The 18,494-nt window shown below is 47.2% G+C and overlaps 1 protein-coding gene across 1 annotated transcript in view; it reads right to left on the minus strand.

Moving 5' to 3' along the window:
- The window catches only part of gcn1 (GCN1 activator of EIF2AK4), a 175,491-nt gene that overhangs the window by 104,792 nt on the left and 52,205 nt on the right, over positions 1-18,494 (minus strand). Inside the window, exons 13-16 of the mRNA XM_038793220.1 lie at positions 16,436-16,534; positions 6,318-6,491; positions 3,443-3,595; positions 983-1,075 (exon numbers count right to left, since the gene is read on the minus strand). Coding sequence (XP_038649148.1) covers positions 983-1,075; positions 3,443-3,595; positions 6,318-6,491; positions 16,436-16,534 — 519 coding nt within the window. The remainder of the gene's footprint in view (positions 1-982; positions 1,076-3,442; positions 3,596-6,317; positions 6,492-16,435; positions 16,535-18,494) is intronic.

Consider the following 18,494-nt stretch of genomic DNA (forward strand, 5'->3'; position numbering starts at 1 on the left):
TCTCATCACCACTCAGTCATCATGTTTAGCCGATTTATTAATTAGTCCCATGTCCACCCGACATTCATCGTAGCTTTTCACTTAATTAGAAATTCAAATGGAAATTTGAAAGTCTAAAGTCAGAGAGTTGTGTTGTCTACTTCGTCTGATGATCAAAAAGTCGAGGCAGCAAGTCAGACAGGAACATCTTTCTCCAACTCCTTGCTGGCTGTCTTTAATTGAGGTACTGCTACACGAGTGCGACTCTTATAGCATGCCTATTAGAATAAATTTTACTTATTTTACGTTAGACCAGTGGACATTCTAAATGCAGGCTACTATATTTGTCAGCTTCGACTCCTGAAGAAACTCACCAACGCCTTCCAATTCTTACTCAAAGCTCACCAGTCCCCTAGAACCTGCTTAATATTCCATTACTCTCTCCCCAAGGCGTACTAGTATCAGACCGCACTCCAATTCTATAGGTTTTTACGCTGGCATACAATCTATTTCATCCTGGTACTTTGCAGTCCTCTGCAACACCTCTAAGGAGCTAACTCTCTCCTCCTGTGAAGCATCTTGGCATGATTTGCTACACCACAAATGCAAGGTGTTGTTGCTGGTTTCATGCAATTGCAATGAAACAGAAAAACAAGTACAGCCCCTTTATAACTGAAAATATACTCCTGCTTTTGCAAAGCCACCTTGATTAAACTATAGTTTATGCAGCTAGTCTTTTAACTGTGCGATCTATCTTTGTGGTTCGGGGAGAGCCACTTTGCTGGCTGTAGAGGGATGGGGACAGCTTCAGCCTCTCAGCTCACTCAAGTACATGTTGGTTACATTATAGCATCACAGCGAATACTGAGGCAGAGCTGCATCTGATAACGGCTCAACATTCAATTGGCACAAGCAACAAACTTTTAATACTGTTAGGAAAAAGCAAACAAACAGCAAGGTGGGAAGCAACTAACAATGGTCATCATAATTTACAAGCACTCACCATCTTCAGAAGCGAGAGAGAGGAATTTTTCTGAGGTAAAGAATTGTTTCTTTTCATCTAAGAGCAATGGCCAGAAAGCTGTCAGTTTGGACTCTGAAAATAAAGTGGAACCAATATAAAATCAATGACTTCAAACTTTAATTCCCTAATAATCTTTATTGACACAAGCAGTGAAGTTACTGTGAAAAGCCCCTAGACGCCACATTCCAGCACCTGTGCGGGTACACAGAGGGAGAATTCAGAATGTCCAATTCACCTAACAACACGTCTTTCGGGACTTGTGGGAGGAAACCGGAGCACCCGGAGGAAACCCACGCAGACAAGGGGAGAACGCGCAAACTCCGCACAGTGACCCAAGCCGGGAATTGAACCTGGGACCCTGGCGCTGTGAAGCAACAGGGCTAACCAATGTGTGACCGTGCTGTGTCTTCTTATAATAGTCTTGAACTACATTGTCCTGACAAACTAAGTGCTGAATTGAAGATATCCAACATTCTGGTAAAAAAGGGGGATGGGGGGGTTAAAGTAAGAGGGAGAAATAAATCCCCTTCTATTTCACAATAATGTTAGGGTTGTGCAGTCACAGCTAACCTCCTCTCTTTACCTGATCTTTCATTCTGTGACCACTAAGTGCGCTGAAGTATGTTACTGAAACCAAAGTGGATGTTGGTTTCCAAAATGTAAAAAAAAAAATCACCTGGAGTGATGTTAGAAGTACAATTATTGCATGAAAAGTCAAACATAAGTAGTTACATCAGTGGATTCCAGTCCCAGGTTCTTCTAAATAGACAAAGTTGACACTCAACACAGTTAAGGCACGTCAAGTTCAGCAATATCAAGGTATGTAACTGTGGGCTCTAGAAAGTGCCAATCACAAGTATGCAAAGTTATCTCCTATTTTGTTTTAATCAATGACCCCAATGAAGGCCTGCATATCTGCAGAGACTGACGACAGCTTTTATGATGTACAAAATGAGGGTCTCGTAGCCCCAACTTTATACAGGACAATTCCATCAGTGACACTCTTGCTTCTAAATCAGAAGGTGCTGTATTCAAAGGGAGGCAGTGGTGTAGTACTGTCACTGGACTAGTAATCCAGTCCTGGGGTAACGCTCTGAGGACCTGGGTTCAAATCCCACCACAGCAGATGGTAAAATCTGAATTCAATACAAATCTGGAATTAAAAGTCTAATGGTGACCCTGAAACTATTGTGCATTGTCATGAAAACCTATCTGTTTCATCAATGTCTTGGAAATCTGCTGTCCTTGCTGCGCTACATGTGACTCCAGATCCACAGCAATGTGGTGGACTCTTAAATGCCCTCAGGCTCCTGACCTAGCCAACAGTGCCTAAATCCCAGGAGCGAACAAAACAAAATTCAAGCCTAGTCCAGTAACCCAAGCTCAAAATCTAGGCTGACAAGTTTAATGAAGGACTGAGTGGCCGCCTTGCAGACAGACATAAAAGTTCCATGGCACCATTTGAAGAGAAGTCCAGGAATTTCCCCAGCATCCTGGGCAGCATTTATTATTTAACCACCAGCACACAGAACATATTTTGTTAATTCTCTTTCTGGTACATAAGAACTAGGAGCAGGAGTAGGCCATCTGGCCCTTCGAGTCTGCTCCGCCATTCAATGAGATCATGGCTGATCTTTTGTGGACTCAGCTCCACTTTCCCGACCGAACACCATAACCCTTTATTCCTTTATTCTCCAAAAAACTATCTTTATCTTGAAAACATTTAATGAAGGAGCCTCAACTGCTTCACTGGGCAGGGAATTCCATAGATTCACAACCCTTTGGGTGAAGAAGTTCCTCCTAAGCTCAGTCCTAAATCTACTTCCACTTATTTTGAGGCTATGTTCCCTAGTTCTGCTTTCAGCCACCAGTGGAAACAACCTGCCCGCATCTATCCTATCTATTCCCTTCATAATTTTATATGTTTCTATAAGATCCCCCCTCATCCTTCTAAATTCCAACGAGTACAGTCCCAGTCTACTCAACCTCTCCTCGTAATCCAACCCCCTCAGCAAACTTGGACACATTGTACTTGGTCCCCAACTCCAAATCATTTATGTAAATTGTGAACAATTATGGGCCCAACACTGATCCCTGAGGAACATCACTAGCTACTGAGTGCCAACCAGAGAAACAACCATTAATCCTCACTCTTTGTTTTCTATTAATTAACCAATCCTCTATCCATGCTACTATTTTACCCCTAACACCATGCATCTTTACCTTGCTGTGTACCCCAACATTAAAACATTGACTACACTTCAAAAATACTCGATCGACTGCAATGCATTTTGGGATCTTCCGGAGATTTTAAAAGGCAATATATAAATACAAGTTCTTTCTTTGATCAATTGCATCCCCAGTAAACCAACAGTGCAGAAGTAGAACTGGAATCTTAAATTCAATTTACGAGATACCAAAGAGTAGACAGCCTCTTACCAACTGTTGTGTCCAGCAAAGATAGTCGACAGATCAGAACAGCAGCTGCAACACCTTCTGTTACAATAGGAATCTGGGTACTCTGTGAGGCCACCTTTTCAACAGTCTGCAGCAACAGCGGCAATAGTTCGAATGCTTGAAGTAAAGTGTCACCTGAGTGGGTGGAAAAGCATCACTCAACCATGAATGAGATTGTTACAAATTTTTTCTTCTTTTAAAAAGAACAGTGCAAGAGTCAGTGAAAAAGCGAACGTTTACAAAACTATCCAAGTCAACAGAAGGCACATGGAAATAAATACATTGTGATTATCAATATTATTAAATCACATAAACCTTTGTGACTTCCTCAACTTTTGAATGAAGTTTAGAACTGCTCTGCACAAAGGAAAAGGCATTTACCCCAATGTGTAAGTCACGAAGAATCTGGTACCTTCAAAAGTCTATTGATTCCTCCTTCCCCCACCACAGCACCCACAACCACCGCCAACATCCTCCAAGCCTCCTGTGTCTGTACTAACAGATAAAAATTACTGCCGTCCTAAGGATTCCATGCCACATCACACGCTAGAAATACAAGTATGTGCAATAATGCTACAACTAAAGTCAAGTAAAAAAGGTTAAGGAAGTAACTAATGAATAACTATCTCCCTACTATATGAATAGCACCATGTGAGAGATTATTCCAAAACTGTTTTATAAAATGCTGAATAAGGCCAGCTTGAGGTAGGGGCCTGCACAATTTGTGATGTTTCCTTCTGTCACATTGTTATAGAAACAAATTGCCCTGTAACTCTGATGTTCTTTTTCAGTCTTAATTCAGAGCTATAATAACATAATGGTATTTTCTAGATAGGCAACACAGAGCTTTGAACAAGTAACTCACAATACAAATTTAAATCACACCATGGGAGTTTAGGAACTTTAAAACAGTTTACAAAATAAATCTGGAAATAAAAAGTAAAAATTACCTCGAAGCTGTCAGGCTCATCATAAAGATGTAACTGGGAAGGAAACCTGCCATTCTTACCTAGTCTGGCCTGTATGCAACACCCACATGCAAATCCTCCGTTACCGACAAACAGAGGCAGCTGTGTGAACCATCTACAAGATGCACTGTAGTAACTCACTAAGGTTCCTTAGACAGCACCTTCCAAACCAATGACCACTACCATCTAGAAAAACAAGAGCAGTAGATACCTGGGAACCCCACCACCTGGAGATTCCCCTTCAAGGCACTTCACTGTAGCTGGGGCAAAATACCACCACCTTCTGAAGGGCAATTAGTGATGGGCAATAAGTGCTGGCCTAATGAGCGATGCCCACATTTCGCAAATGAATTTTTAAAAACACCAATGTGGTTGACTCATTACTTTCCTATCAAGGGGTGAGAGTTATTGCTGCAGTTCAGTTGACAGCATTCTCACTTGAGTCACAAGGTTGTGAATTCAAGTCCCACTCTGGGATTCGAGCACAAAAATCAAGTGCAGTACCGACTGAGGGAGTGCCCTACTGCTTGTTGGTGGTGCCACATTTTGCATAAGACATTAAACTGGGGTTCCACCTGTGGATGTGAAAGGTCCCATGGCACCATTTTGAAGAAGCAAGTTATCCCACGGGTCCTGACCAATATTTATTCCTAATCAACATCACAAAGAAATCCAGTCATTCACCACATTGCTGTTTGTAGGTGTTGGATGTACACAAACGGTTTGCCACATTTGCTACACCACAGCATTGACTACACTTCTGAAGTGCTTCATTGGCTGTATGGCCCTTTGGAGCATCTGGCAGTCAGGAAAGCTGCTAAACAAATGCAATCAAACTGCAAAGAAAAAATTTATTTCTGCTACTAGGGATGGAAAATAAATGCTAGCCTTAACCAGAGAATGATTTTTAAAAAGAAGTTCTATAGTAGGAGATTGATAGCTAGTCATTAATGACTGCTCAGTGATGTACTTCAAACTTAGGTCTTAAATTTTAAAAGGGCAGCACGGTAGCATCGTGGTTAGCATAAATGCTTCACAGGTCCAGGGTCCCAGGTTCGATTCCCGGCTGGGTCACTGTCTGTGCGGAGTCTGTACGTCCTCCCCGTGTGTGCGTGGGTTTCCTCCGGGTGCTCCGGTTTCCTCCCACAGTCCAAAGATGTGCGGGTTAGGTGGATTGGCCATGCTAAATTGCCCGTAGTGTCCTAAAAAGTAAGGTTGGGGTTGGGGGGGGGGTTGTTGGGTTACGGGTATAGGGTGGATACGTGGGTTTCAGTAGGGTGATCATTGCTCGGCACAACATCGAGGGCCGAAGGGCCTGTTCTGTGCTGTACTGTTCTATGTTCTATAACTTTGAGTTTTGCCTGAAGGGTTACTGAAATTCCTGAAGCGCTTATCCCGGTGTGCAAGGGCCTTTCACCTGCATGAGTGATATGTTAATACCTGTATATCATCCCACATGGGTAACAGTTTTAAGAATTATCATTGCAGTTACGTGCACAAGTGGTGCCTGAATTAATAGTCAGGTGGAGTTTAGGAAGCTAAAATTCTTGCCCAGAAGATCAGACCATAGCTAGATTATTCACCCCCAAATCCCCACCCAGCTTCTTGGAGTATCTCAGCCTCGCGTTTCTGAGCTCAGATCTTTGTCCAGAGCTGCAGGTTTTGGTTCAGGCAAATGGGAGCAAGTTTACAGTATCCTCCTTAATGGTTGATGTGAAAGTAGGGAAGTTCTACAGCTAGGGGCAACGTAATAGACAATACAGACACTGCAATCATTGTGCTCCTAATCATTTCAGGCTGGACTGGTGAACCCATTAGTGCAGAGCCATTATCAGGAGACATCAAGTATTACAAACAAAATGACAATTTCTTTTTAAACCTGTACTCACCACGGAATGAGACGAGCATACACTGCAGGTAAGCATGCCTGATGGCAGATGTTGAAGTTTTCAAGGTGAATGCCTTCTTGAACCATTCGACTAGTCTCTTGGGAACCTCAGTGGTGAATTTGCAACACCACAGTGCAAGAACAGAGATGGCATGAAGCAATGTACCTTCATGAACTGCAGGAAGATCACAGAATCATATTTAGATTAGACTCGCAAAGGCATGTAGGAAATCGACAATGGTTGCAAAATCTACCCAACAATTCCCTAAATTACTCAAAAACATTTGACTTCACTACCCTACGTAGAGCCATTTTAAACACACAGGAGGTTCCTGACATCAGCCCAAAGCCTTTCTTTCAGTTTGAAATCATACTTATGTTGACATATGTCAGTCACTCAAGAGTTAGAGCTGCATTTTCGATCCGTTTTTGAAATGAAATTAAATGAAAATCGCTTATTGTCACAAGTAGGCTTCAATTACATTACTCTGAAAAGCCCCAAGTGCCACATTCTGGCACCTGCTCGGGGAGGCTGGTACGGGAATTGAACCGTGCTGCTGGCCTGCCTGGGTCTGCTTTAAAAGCTAGCGATTTAGCCCAGTGTGCTAAACCAGCCCCTAGAATTTTTAAATTCTAAATTAATTAAGGGGGTATTGTGGTGCAGTGGGCAAGTGATTTATCATGAAGATATATGAAGATATGGGCCATGAGTTGGCCTTGATAGATTGGGGAGAGTTACTTAAAGGGATGATAGTGGATAGGCAATGGCAAACATTCAAGGAATGCATGGGGGAACTGCATCAGCTGTTCATTCCTGTCTGGCACAAAAGCAAAATGGGTAAGGCGGCCAATCCATGGCTTACAAAGGAAATTAGAAATAGTATCTGATCCAAGGAAGAAGCACACAGATTGGCCAAGAAAAATAATAGTTTTTTTTTTAAATAAATGTTTTTATTGGATTTTTGCAGAGTATATTTTGCCGTTATGTACACAGGATATGATACATCTATATATATGTAAGTAGGCATCTGTTTGTGCCGGCGAGGGCATTCCTCGAGTGCGTCTTGTGCCGGTGATGCCCCTTGCTTCTCCCGGTCGGATTTTGCCGCCGTTGTCTTCTCGTGCACGCTGCCACTTCAGCCGGCCCTCCCGTCCTCTGCCTGTATTCTCCTTTTTCTCTATTCCTATTCAGATTGGTTAACGTTTCCCTACCTCCCCACCCGCCACCTCCCTGGCTCTCCTCTATTGTTCCCCGTCTCTTCCCTCATTCCCAAATTCAGAAGCAATAAATTAACAAAGATAATTAACATGAGAACAAATACACATACCCAATAAAGGAAAAAACAAACCCAAACCCCCCCATTTCCCCCCACCCCCCCGGGTCTATCTCCCCCTCTCATGCTTTGGCTGCTTTCCCCTGGCTATTCTTCTGCTTGTTTGTTGGCCACAAACAAGTCCTGGAACAATCGGGTGAATGGCTCCCACGTTCCGTGGAAGCCGCCGGCTGACCCTCGGACGGTGAATTTAATTTTCTCCGAGAGGTCGGACAGCCAGTCTGTAGCTCTGGGTGGTGCTGCTGACCGCCAGCCGAACCGGATTCTACGTCGGACGATCAGGGCGGCCAGGGCAAGGGCGTCTGCCCTCCTCCCCAGAAATAGATCTGGCTGGTCTGAAACCCCGAAGATCGCCACTTTCGGGCATGGCTCCACCCGCACCCCCACCACTTTGGACATTGCCTCAAAGAAGGCAGTCCAGTACTCCACAAGTCTGGGGCAGGACCAGAACATGTGGGCGTGGTTGGCCGGGCCTCCTTGGCACCATTCACATCTATCCTCCACCTCCGGAAAGAACCTAATCATAGGGGTCCTCGTTAAGTCGGCTCCATGTACCACTTTTAGTTGCGTCAGGCTGAGCCTCGCGCCGGTGGAGGTGGAGTTGACCCTATGCAGTGCTTCGCTCCAGAGTCCCCACCCTATCTCGATCCCAAGGTCCTCCTCCCATTTCCTTCTTGTTGCGTCCAGTACGGTGTTGGCCCCTTCTACCAGTCGGTCGGACATGATGCTACAGTTTCCTCTCTCTAATATGCTTGCGTCCAGTAACTCTTCCAGTAATGTCTGTCGTGGCGCTTGTGGGTAAGTCCTTCTCTCCTTTCGTAGGAAGTTTCTGAGCTGCAGGTACCTTAGCTCGTTCCCCCTGGCCAGCTGGAATTTCTCTGTCAGTTCGTCCAGTGTTGCGATCCTGCCGTCCGTGTATAGGTCCCTGACTGTCAGTGTCCCCTCGTCCTGACTCCACCTTTTGAAGGTGGCGTCAGTTAGTGCTGGTGTGAACCTATGGTTGTTACAGATGGGAGCTTTGTCCGACATTTTGGTCAGGCCAAATTGCTGCCGTAGTTGGTTCCAGGATTGGAGGGTGGCTATCACCACCGGGTTGCTGGAGTGGTTTTTGGGTGGGGATGGGAGTGCCGTCATGGCAAGGGCCCCGAGGGCAGTCCCCATGCAGGAGGCCTCTTCCGCGCGCACCCACTCGGCTTCTGGCTCCTTGATCCATCCCCTTATTCGCTCGGCCGTCGTCATCCAGTGGTAGAATTGTAGGTTTGGAAGGGCTAGCCCCCCCCTTGATTTTGTTTTTTGTAAGACCTTCTTTGTGATCCCAGCATTCTTCCCACCCCTCCATACGAACGCCATGATTAGTTTGTCTACTGCTTGGAAAAAGGCCTTGGGGATGTAGATCGGAATGGATCTAAACAGGAAGAGGAACCTGGGCAGTACGTTCATTTTGATCGTCTGGACTCCTCCCCGCGAGGGAGAGTGGGAGTGTGTTCCATCTCTGCAGGTCCTTTTTTACTTCCTCCGTCAGACTGGTGAGGTTCCATTTATGGATCCCTTTCCAGTCGTGGTCTATTTGGATCCCGAGGTAGCGGAATTTGAGTCGGGCTTGTTTAAATGGCAGTCCCGTTAGTGCTGCCCCCCCTTACTTGTGGGTGTACCGGGAAGATCTCGCTTTTGCTCATGTTGAGTTTGTAGCCCGAGAAGGAGCCAAACTCTTTCTGGAGCACGATGATTCCGTCCATGCTGGTCATCTGCATAGAGTGAGACTCTGTGCTCTCTGCCGCCCCTTCAGATTCTCCTCCAGCTTTTTGCCGCTCTGAGCGCAATTGCTAGTGGCTCGATCGCTAGGGCGAACAGCAGCGGGGACAGTGGGCATCCTTGTCTGGTGCCCCTGTGCAGCTGGAAGTATCGGGAGTTGGTATTGTTTGTCCGTACGCTCGCCATGGGTGCGTTGTATAGGAGTTTTACCCAGGAGGTGAATCCTGTTCCAAGCCCAAACCACTCCAGTACCTCTATGAGGTATTTCCATTCAACTCTGTCGAAGGCCTTTTCTGCATCGAGGTAGGCGATCACCTCTGGTATTCTCTCCATGGAGGGAGTCATTACCACGTTCAGCAGGCGCCTGATGTTGGGGGCAAGCTGTCTACCTTTGACAAAGCCCACCTGGTCTTCTGCGACCACCTCTGGCACGCAGTCTCCTATCCTTTTGGCTAGAATCTTGGTCAGTATTTTGGCATCTGTGTTCAGCAGTGAGATGACCCACATTCCGTTGGGTCTTTATCTTTCTTAGATATCAGCGAGATTGAGGCCTGTGCTAGCGTGGGTGGCAGTGTGCCCCTGGCCAGCGAGTCTGTGAACATCTCCCGCAAGTGCGGGGTCAGCGCTGTCACAAATTTTTTGTAGAAGTCCGCCTGGAATCCGTCCGGTCCCGGTGCCTTCCCCGCCTGCATGGAGCTTACGCTGTCCATGATCTCTCCCAGTGCTAGTGGCGCTTCCAGGCCCCGTTTTCTGCCCTCAAGGAACCGTTTCATCCCGGCCTCCCCCATTGGGGGCTCGTGGACAGAACTTGGTAAAAGGTCCTGAATGCCTTGTTGATCTTTTCTGGCTCTGTTTGTAATGCGCCTCTAGTATCCCTAATTTGTGCAATTTCTCTGGTGGCTGCCTGCTTTCTCAGCTGGTGTGCCGCAGGCGGCTGGCTTTGTCTCCATGGTCGTATAGGGTCCCATGTGCTTGGCGGAGTTGAAGCACTGCTTTCCTGGTGGAGAGCAGATCAAAGTTCCTCTCCGGCAGAGGCTTTACGGTCAGGGTCTCGGAGTATTTACGGTCTACCTCCAGTATGGAGTCGACCAGCGGCTGCCTGGCCACCCTTTCCTCCCTCTCACTTAGCGCTTTGAAAGCGATGATTTCCCCTCTTAGTTCGGCCTTCAGCGCTTCCCAGAACGTGGAGGGTGAGACCTCTGCGTTCTGATTGTTCTCCGTGTATTCTGCTATAGCCTGCAATATATTTTCGTTGAAGGCCTTGTCAGTTAGTAGGGCAATGTCCAACCTCCATGTGGGGTGTTGGGTCCTGCCCGCTTCCAGCCTCACGTCCATGTAGTGTGGAGCGTGGTCTGATATCACAATTGCGGAGTATTCCACTTTGCCTATCTCCGGAAGAACCGTTTTCCCAACCACAAAGTAGTCAATAATGGTGTATACGTTGTGTACTGGGGAGAAGGGGTACACAATGTATACACCATAATTGACTCCTTTGTGGTGGGGAAAATGGTGCTTCCGGGGATAGAACTCCTTCTCCCCTGGGTGGGTGAACCTCCAGGGGTCCATCACTCCCATCTGTTCCATAAAGTGATCAAGTTCCCTTGCCATGCTTGAGATTTTCCCCGTTTTGGGGTTTGATCTGTTTGTCTTTGGATCCTGTACACAGTTGAAGTCCCCCACCCATGATTAGCCGGTGCATCACTATGTCAGGAATTTCTGCCATGGTCTTCTTGATGAAGCTCGTGTTGTCCCAGTTAGGCGCGTACACGTTAACTAGTACTACCGGTGCCCCATCCAGGGTCCTGCTAACCATGACGTACCATCCCCCTGGGTTCGGAACCGTCTTGGTCGCCCTAAATATCGTCCATTTGCTGACCAGTATTGCCACCCTCGTCCCGTAACAGGAACGGTAGGTCTGTCCCACCCAGCCCTTTCTTACCCGCAGTCGGTCCTGCTCTCTCAGGTGCATCTCTTGAAGGAAGATTATGTCTGCCTTCATGTTTCTTAGGTGGTTGAGGACTCTGGATCTTTTGACTGGGCCGTTGAGTCCCCTTACGTTCCAGGTGACTATCCAGAGACGAATGGGAATACCTCAGAGGTACTGGAGCAGTTCAGGCTTGGAATAGGATTCACCTCCTGGGTAAAACTCCTATACAACGCTCCCATGGCAAGCGTACGGCCAAACAACACCAACTCCCGATACTTCCAGCTGCACAGGGGCACCAGACAAGGATGCCCACTGTCCCCGCTGCTGTTCGCCCAGCGATCGAGCCATTAGCAATTGTGCTCAGAGCGGCAAAAAGCTGGAGGGGGATCTGAAGGGTCGGCAGAGAGCACAGAGTCTTCTGAAAGCTCCTGTGGGATTAACCATATTCAGCTGGTGATGGGCCCCTGCCCTCCGGGGTTCCCCCTTGTTAGGGGGCCGCCCCGGATGGTCACTGTCACTGCTCTCTCCATGCGGTCGGGCCCCTGCGCTCCGGGGCTTCCCTCTGTCCAGTGCGCCCCCACCATGAATGCCCGCTGTGCGGCCGCCATGCAGGTAGCCCCCTTCACTTTGGGGTTGCCCTACGTCCAGAGGCTGTACTGGGTGGATGTTTGCAACGATTCCTTGTTCCGAGCCCTTGGTTGCGGCACTCTGCAGCCCAATGCTGTTCCTTTTCTCGCCTTGTTTGTCCCTCCATTCCTGTGTTCCACCCATCCACCCCACCGTGCCCCCCCCAATCCCTCCCCTTTCTCCCCCTCTCTTGTATATCTCTCCTTTGTTCCTCTTTTCCCTACTCCTGTCCCCGTTTACCCTCCCGCCTCTATTGAGTGGTCCCACCCGCCCTCTGCCTGGCGCCGTCCCCTCCGTGGGGGGCGCGCTGTGGCCCTGGTTTTTTGTATGTCCACGGTGCTAGCTTTCTTGCTATTGCGGCAACCCCCCTCTAGGGAGTTACTATCTCGCTTCTCCCCTGCCCAGCCTCTGCGTTTTTTCACCCACTCTTCCCCTGCCCTACCCTGCGCTCCCCCCATTTGCTCACCCTTCTCCGCTACTCTCATACTCTTGTGCTGGGGCCTGGTTTCCCACCTATGTCGGTTCGTTGGGTAGCGGTTTGCTATTTTTTCAGGGTGCGCTTGCCATGTTGGGGTAGGGGTGGGGGGGCCTGGCATTTCCTCACCCCCCCCCCCGTCGGCGTGTTGTTGCCCCTTACCAGGGGCCCAATGTTTCTACCCTCGCTGTTGGTTTTCCAGCCTATGTTCTTTGATAAATTTGTTTGCGTCGGCAGGGGCTGTAAAGAAATACTCTCTTTCTTGGTATGTGACCCAGAGTTTCGCTGGGTACAGCATACCAAAGCGCACATTGTTCCTGTGAAGGGCTGCTTTTGCTCTATTGAATTCAGCCCGTCTCCTGGCGAGGTCTGCCCCAATGTCCTCGTACACTCTTTAAAAAAAAAAAAAAAAATTAGGGTTCCTTCCCATCTGCAGGTTCTGTTTTGCCTGGCCCAGCGCAGAATTGTTTCCCTGTCTTTGTACCGGTGCAGTTTGGCTATAACTGCCCTCGGGTGTTCCCCCGCCCTGGGTTTCGGGCGCAGCAACTGGTGCACTCTGTCCATTTCTGGTGGGTTGGGGAAAGTTTCCCTCCTCACCAAGTTGCCCAGCATCTCGGCCACGTAGGCTGTGGGGTTTCTACCCTCGATCCCCTCTGGTAGGCCCACTATCCTGACATTTTGTCTTCTTGAGCGGTTTTCCTGGTCATCCACCCTGCCTTTCACGCTCCGCTATGTTGTGCCCAGTCTCGCCACCTCCTTCTCCAGGGCGGTAATTCGCTTGATCATGTTAGTCACAGCCCTCTCCAGCTCCTTAATGGCCGCCTTTTAGGCTTCCAGTTTCTTCTCTGCTCTGCCCAGGGCAAGCTGCACCTCCGCCAGGACCTTGGCTATTGCTGCCTGTACTGCGGCCTCTATGTCTGCTTTGGTCCCTGCCTTGTTTTCTTGCTGGTGTTCCCTCAGCGCCTCGGCAAAGACTGCCTTCCAGTTCCCCTCTGGCCCAGGGGAAAAAAAGCTTCTGTCTGCCCAGTTCTTTTAGTTGCGGCGAGGCTTCCATTCCGCCGCTTCATACGACAATTAGCTCGTCTGAGTGGGCTCGCCCATTGCCCCATTTGCTTCTGGTGCTCATTCTCCCTCAGCTTTGGCTCCCTTCTGGCATTTTTTCCCCTTCCTTTTTTTTTCCTTTTCAGGTAAGTTTGGTTTTCTTTAAGAAGCGTGTAAGAGAGGAGTGTTCTGTCCCTTTAACAGTTTTCTTTTTCTCAGTCTTTCTTTTTAGTTTTTTTCCTTCCCCCCCCCCCCAGAAAGAGGGAGCTCATTTTCTTTTTTCTCCTCCTCACTCACCCTGGAACCAGAGAGAGAGAAAGGCAATTTTCTGGTCAGGCCGGGAGTACCTGTTTGTTTCACCGCTGCCTGCCTCGGGTGGTTGCTGCCGGGGGAGGGGGTTGCCCCACGCTTGTTGTCCCGTGCCCCGTTGCCGCCTGCCCGCTCGGTCGGTCGGGCCGGCTCGCAGGCGCGCGCTCCGCTGTGCCGTCTCCATTCGGGGCGACTCTCTCCGGTCGCTTCCTGGTCTCCGGCCCCCGGCTCTTCCCGCGTACCTTTCCTCCCCCCGGGCCACAGCTTACCGCTCCGGTCCCTTGCGGCCTCCTCTCCTTCCCCCGGGGGGGGGGCTCTCCCCTTGTGCTTCTCCTGCCGCTCGCTTCGTTCCCGAGTCTCCGGCCCCGCTCCGCCTCGGATTCCGGGTCGCTCCTCTTCTTTCTCTCCCGCCGTGCGGGGGCACAGTACAGTCGGCCAGGCTCGCGCAACCAGGCGCACGTTCTTTGTGGGGGGGAACGGGACGCAACCATGTGTGTCGTCTCCTCTTCTCCCCCCCCCCCCCCCCCCCCCCCCCCCGGGAGCTGTTCTACACGCGACTGCTCCCCTCCGCTGCGGGAAGTCGAATCCAAAAAATAATAGGTTTGAATATTAGAAGCAGTTTAGAATTCAGCAAAGGACTATGGGATTGATTAAAAAGGTGAAAATATAGTACGAAAGTAAGCTTGCAGGTTACATAAAGGCTGACACTAGAGTTTCGATAGATATGTGAAGGGAAAGAGATTGGCAGAGACAAATGTAGGCCTCCTGCAGACAGAAACAGGGGGATGTATTAATAAGGGACAAAGAAATGGCTGAGCAATGGAATACATACTTTGGTTCTGTCTTCACAAAAGAGGACACAAGTCAGATACCAGAAATGTTGGAGAATGAAAGATTTAGTGAGAGGGAAGAATCGAGGGAGATCAATATTAGTAGAGAAATGGTGCTGGGAAATTGATGGGATTGTAGGCAGATAAATCCCCAGGGCCTAATAATCTGCATCCCAGAATGCTTAAGGAGGTGGCTCTGGAAATTGTGGATGCATTGTTAGTCATATTCTGGGATTCTATAGACTCTGGAACTGTCCTTGCAGATTGAAGCGTAGCTAACATCACTCCGATATTCAAAAAAGGAGGTAGAGAGAAAACATGGAATTGTAGACCAGTAAGCCTAACATCAGTAGTGGAGAAAATTCTTGAATCCATTATCAAGGACTTTATAGCAGAATATTGAGAAAGGAGTGGCAGGATCAGTCAGAGTCAGCATGGATTTATGGAGGGGAAATCATGCTTGACAAATCTGTTGGAATTCTTTGAAGATGTACATTTGACAAGGGGGAACCAGTCTATGTGGTATATTTGGACTTTCAGAAGGCATATGACAAAGTCCCGCATAAGAGATTATAGTGCAAGATTAAAGCGCAGTGGATTGGGGGAAGTATATTGAGGTGGATAGAAAACTGGTTGGCAGAGAGGAAACAAAGAGTAGGAATTAATGGGTCCTTTTCAAATTGGCAGGCAGTAACTAGTGGGGTGCCATAAGGGATCGATGCTGGGACCCCAGCTATTCAGAATATATATTAATGATTTGGATGAGGGAACAAAATGTAACGTCTCAAAGTTTGCAGATGATACCAAGTTGGGTGGGAAGGTGAACTGTGACAAAGGTACAGAGATCCCGTTGATCTGGACATGTTGGGCGAGTGGGCAAATCAATGGCAGATGCAGTATAATTTGGATAAGTCTGAGGTTATTCACCTTGGAAGCAAAAACGGGAAGGCAGATTGCTACCTCAACGTTTGTAAATTGGGAGAGGGGAGTGTGCAGCGGGACCTGGGTGTCCTTGTGCACCAGTCGTTGAAGGTGCAGGTGCAGCAGGCAGTAAAGAAGGCTTATGGTAAGTTGGCCTTCAGCAGAGAGGTTTCGAGTCTAGGAGCAGGGGTGTGTTGTTGCAATTATACAGGGCCTTGGTGAAGCCACACCAAGAATAGTATGCAGGTTTGGTATCCTTTTCTGAGGAACGATGTTCTTTCTGTCGAGGGAGTGGAGCAAAGTTTACCAGGCTGATTCCAGGGATGGTGGGACTGTCGTATAAGAAGAGTTCGACTAGGTTAGGATTGTTCTCGCTGGAGTTTAGAAGGATGAGGGGGGATTTAATTAAGACTTATAAAATTCTAACAGGATTAGACAGGGCAGGTGCAGGGAAAAGGTTCCCGAAGGTGGTGTGTCCAGAACCAGCGGTCATAGTCTGAGGATTCAAGGTGAACCATTTTGGACAGAGATGAGGAGACATTTCTTCACCCAAAGAGTGGTGAGCCTGTGGAATTCACGACCACAGGAAGTAGTTGATGCTAAAACATTGAATATATTCAAGAGGCGGCTAGATAGAACTTGGGGTGAATGGGATCAAAGGTTATCGAAGAAAGCATCGAGTTGGTGATCAGCCATGATCGTGATAAATGGCAGAGCAATCTTAAAGGGCTAAAAGGCCTCCTCCTGCTCCTATCTTCTATGTATCTGTTAGGATATGAGAAAGATAAGCTAACATGTGCTCTCACCCTCAATTGTTCTTGCGCTTTAAAAAATGCACTTAATCTCATCAGGAAACGGTCTTTTGGCAAATTGACAGCAGAATAGCGAACTCGAGTCACTCACCTTCTTGTTGCAGGAAGGGGATGAATAGTTCGGTTACTGTACCACTGAGGGTTTGACTTGACAGACCACTGACGGTATGGTGACTGCAGCTTCCAATTCCTATACACAGGAATGACTTGTTAATGAATACAATTAGACACCCTAGTATTTCATGGAATAATACAATATCTAACACACACTTTTACACATAACATTGTGTTTGCATTCACCACCCCACATGTCAAGACCTCTACTACAAGGGAGGGGTGTTCCTTCTGAAAATTGTTGGAGATTCAAGAGCCCCCTTTGAAGTTCCAACGGTAACTCTGCTAATAAAACTAGACGGCAAATCTTGTCTCAATCAAATCCAGGTTTATTCTGATCATTGATCACCACTCCATCAACTCCCCCAGTGCCATCAGTATCCCTTTATTTACATGGTGCAGTCGATTTAAAATTAAGTGAAATTGATTAAACAATAAAAACACCAATTCTAACTCAAGTACAGGGGAACTTAACTCTTTCATAACACCACCACGGATGTAGACATGTTGGGTAACCCTGTCCTTGCAGAAAGGGTGAAGAAATCAAAGCTGAGAGAGGAACATACATTGTTTGAGCTCTCCGGATCAAGCAGTGTCCAGAAACATTAATGAAATCTTCTGCAAGCAACCAATGAGTGCTGATATGCGTGACAATTATGCAACACGTTCAAATGCAAACATTTTATGCAGAACTTTTACAAGCTTTTAAAAGAATAACGTCTTGAAACTAAACTGAGAACTCAGGTTACTGACAACTTTGTCAGGATTTCATAATTAACAGTCAGCAGACTGAGATTTGAAGGAACGTACCACAGCGCCCATACCAGAGCCTGCTTGATATCTACGGAAAGCACAGCTTGGAGAGTTAAGTTGGACTTGAACTAACTTGTGAAAGAATTTGGAATAAATTGTGATGAATACAGAAATTGTGATATATTTCATATTTGTGGCAGTAATGTTATTAAAAACCCTGATTTAAAATACAAACAGTGTGTCTACTTGAGCTGTAATTTAGGTGATGTAAAGTGTGAGGTTATTATTAATTTTAACCATTTACTTGTTTACAGAGTGATGGCTAATGGAACATTGTTTGGATTGCAGGGGATTCCCTGTTGTATAGATAATTTGAGGAATCATATTTGGCCCCAGCTAAGCAGGTCAAGGGCACCTTAATGGGAGACAGATGATGTAATTAATGGGGGGGAGCCAGATCTGTCTGTAGTTTACAGTTTTTCCAAATGCTGTTACGTTGAGAAGGGTCTGACAAGACAGATGTGTACTGGATCTGCTCCTGAAAGGGTGCCTCTCCAAAGAGTCTAAACAGAGGGCTGCAAGTAAATTTGTTTACATTATTTATAAGTGTCATTTGAACTGTAGTGGGGTTGCTTGGTTGGAATAGTTATAGTGAAGGTGTAGGGCATAAGTTAAAGTTTTCCTTTTATTTTTAAGAATGTTTTAACTGTGAATTGTAGAGCTATTTCTGTGATGTCGATGTGGGAAATACTGTGTTAAAAATAAAGTTTGATATAACCCAAAATATCCCTATTTGAGGGGGGCACTGGGACTATGGCGCTGAGGATCCGTGTTTGAACCCAGGCCCTGGGTCACTGCCCATGTGGAGTTTGCACATTCTTCCTGTGTCTGCGTGGGTTCCACCTCACAACCTAAAGATGTGCAGGTTAGGTGGATTGGCCATGCTAAATTGCCCCTTAATTGGGAAAAAAAAACAATTTTAGGTACTCTAAATTTAGCCAAAAAAAGAAGAAAAATTAAATATTCCCATTTGTCAGTGAAATCACCCCTGGGCGAAGCATCCTTTCCTTAGTTTTTAAAAATAAATTTAGAGTATCGAATTAATTTTTTTCCAATTAAGGAGCAATTTAGCGTGGCAAATCCACCTACCTGCACATCCGTTGTGTGTTGTGGGGGTGAGACCCACGGAAACAAGGGGAGAATATGCAAACCCCACATGGATAGTGACTCGGCAGGATCGAACCCGGGTTCTCGGCGCCGTGAGGCAACAGTGCTAACCACTG

The sequence above is a fragment of the Scyliorhinus canicula genome, chromosome 1 (assembly GCF_902713615.1).
Source record: "Scyliorhinus canicula chromosome 1, sScyCan1.1, whole genome shotgun sequence".
Lineage (NCBI taxonomy): Eukaryota > Metazoa > Chordata > Chondrichthyes > Carcharhiniformes > Scyliorhinidae > Scyliorhinus > Scyliorhinus canicula.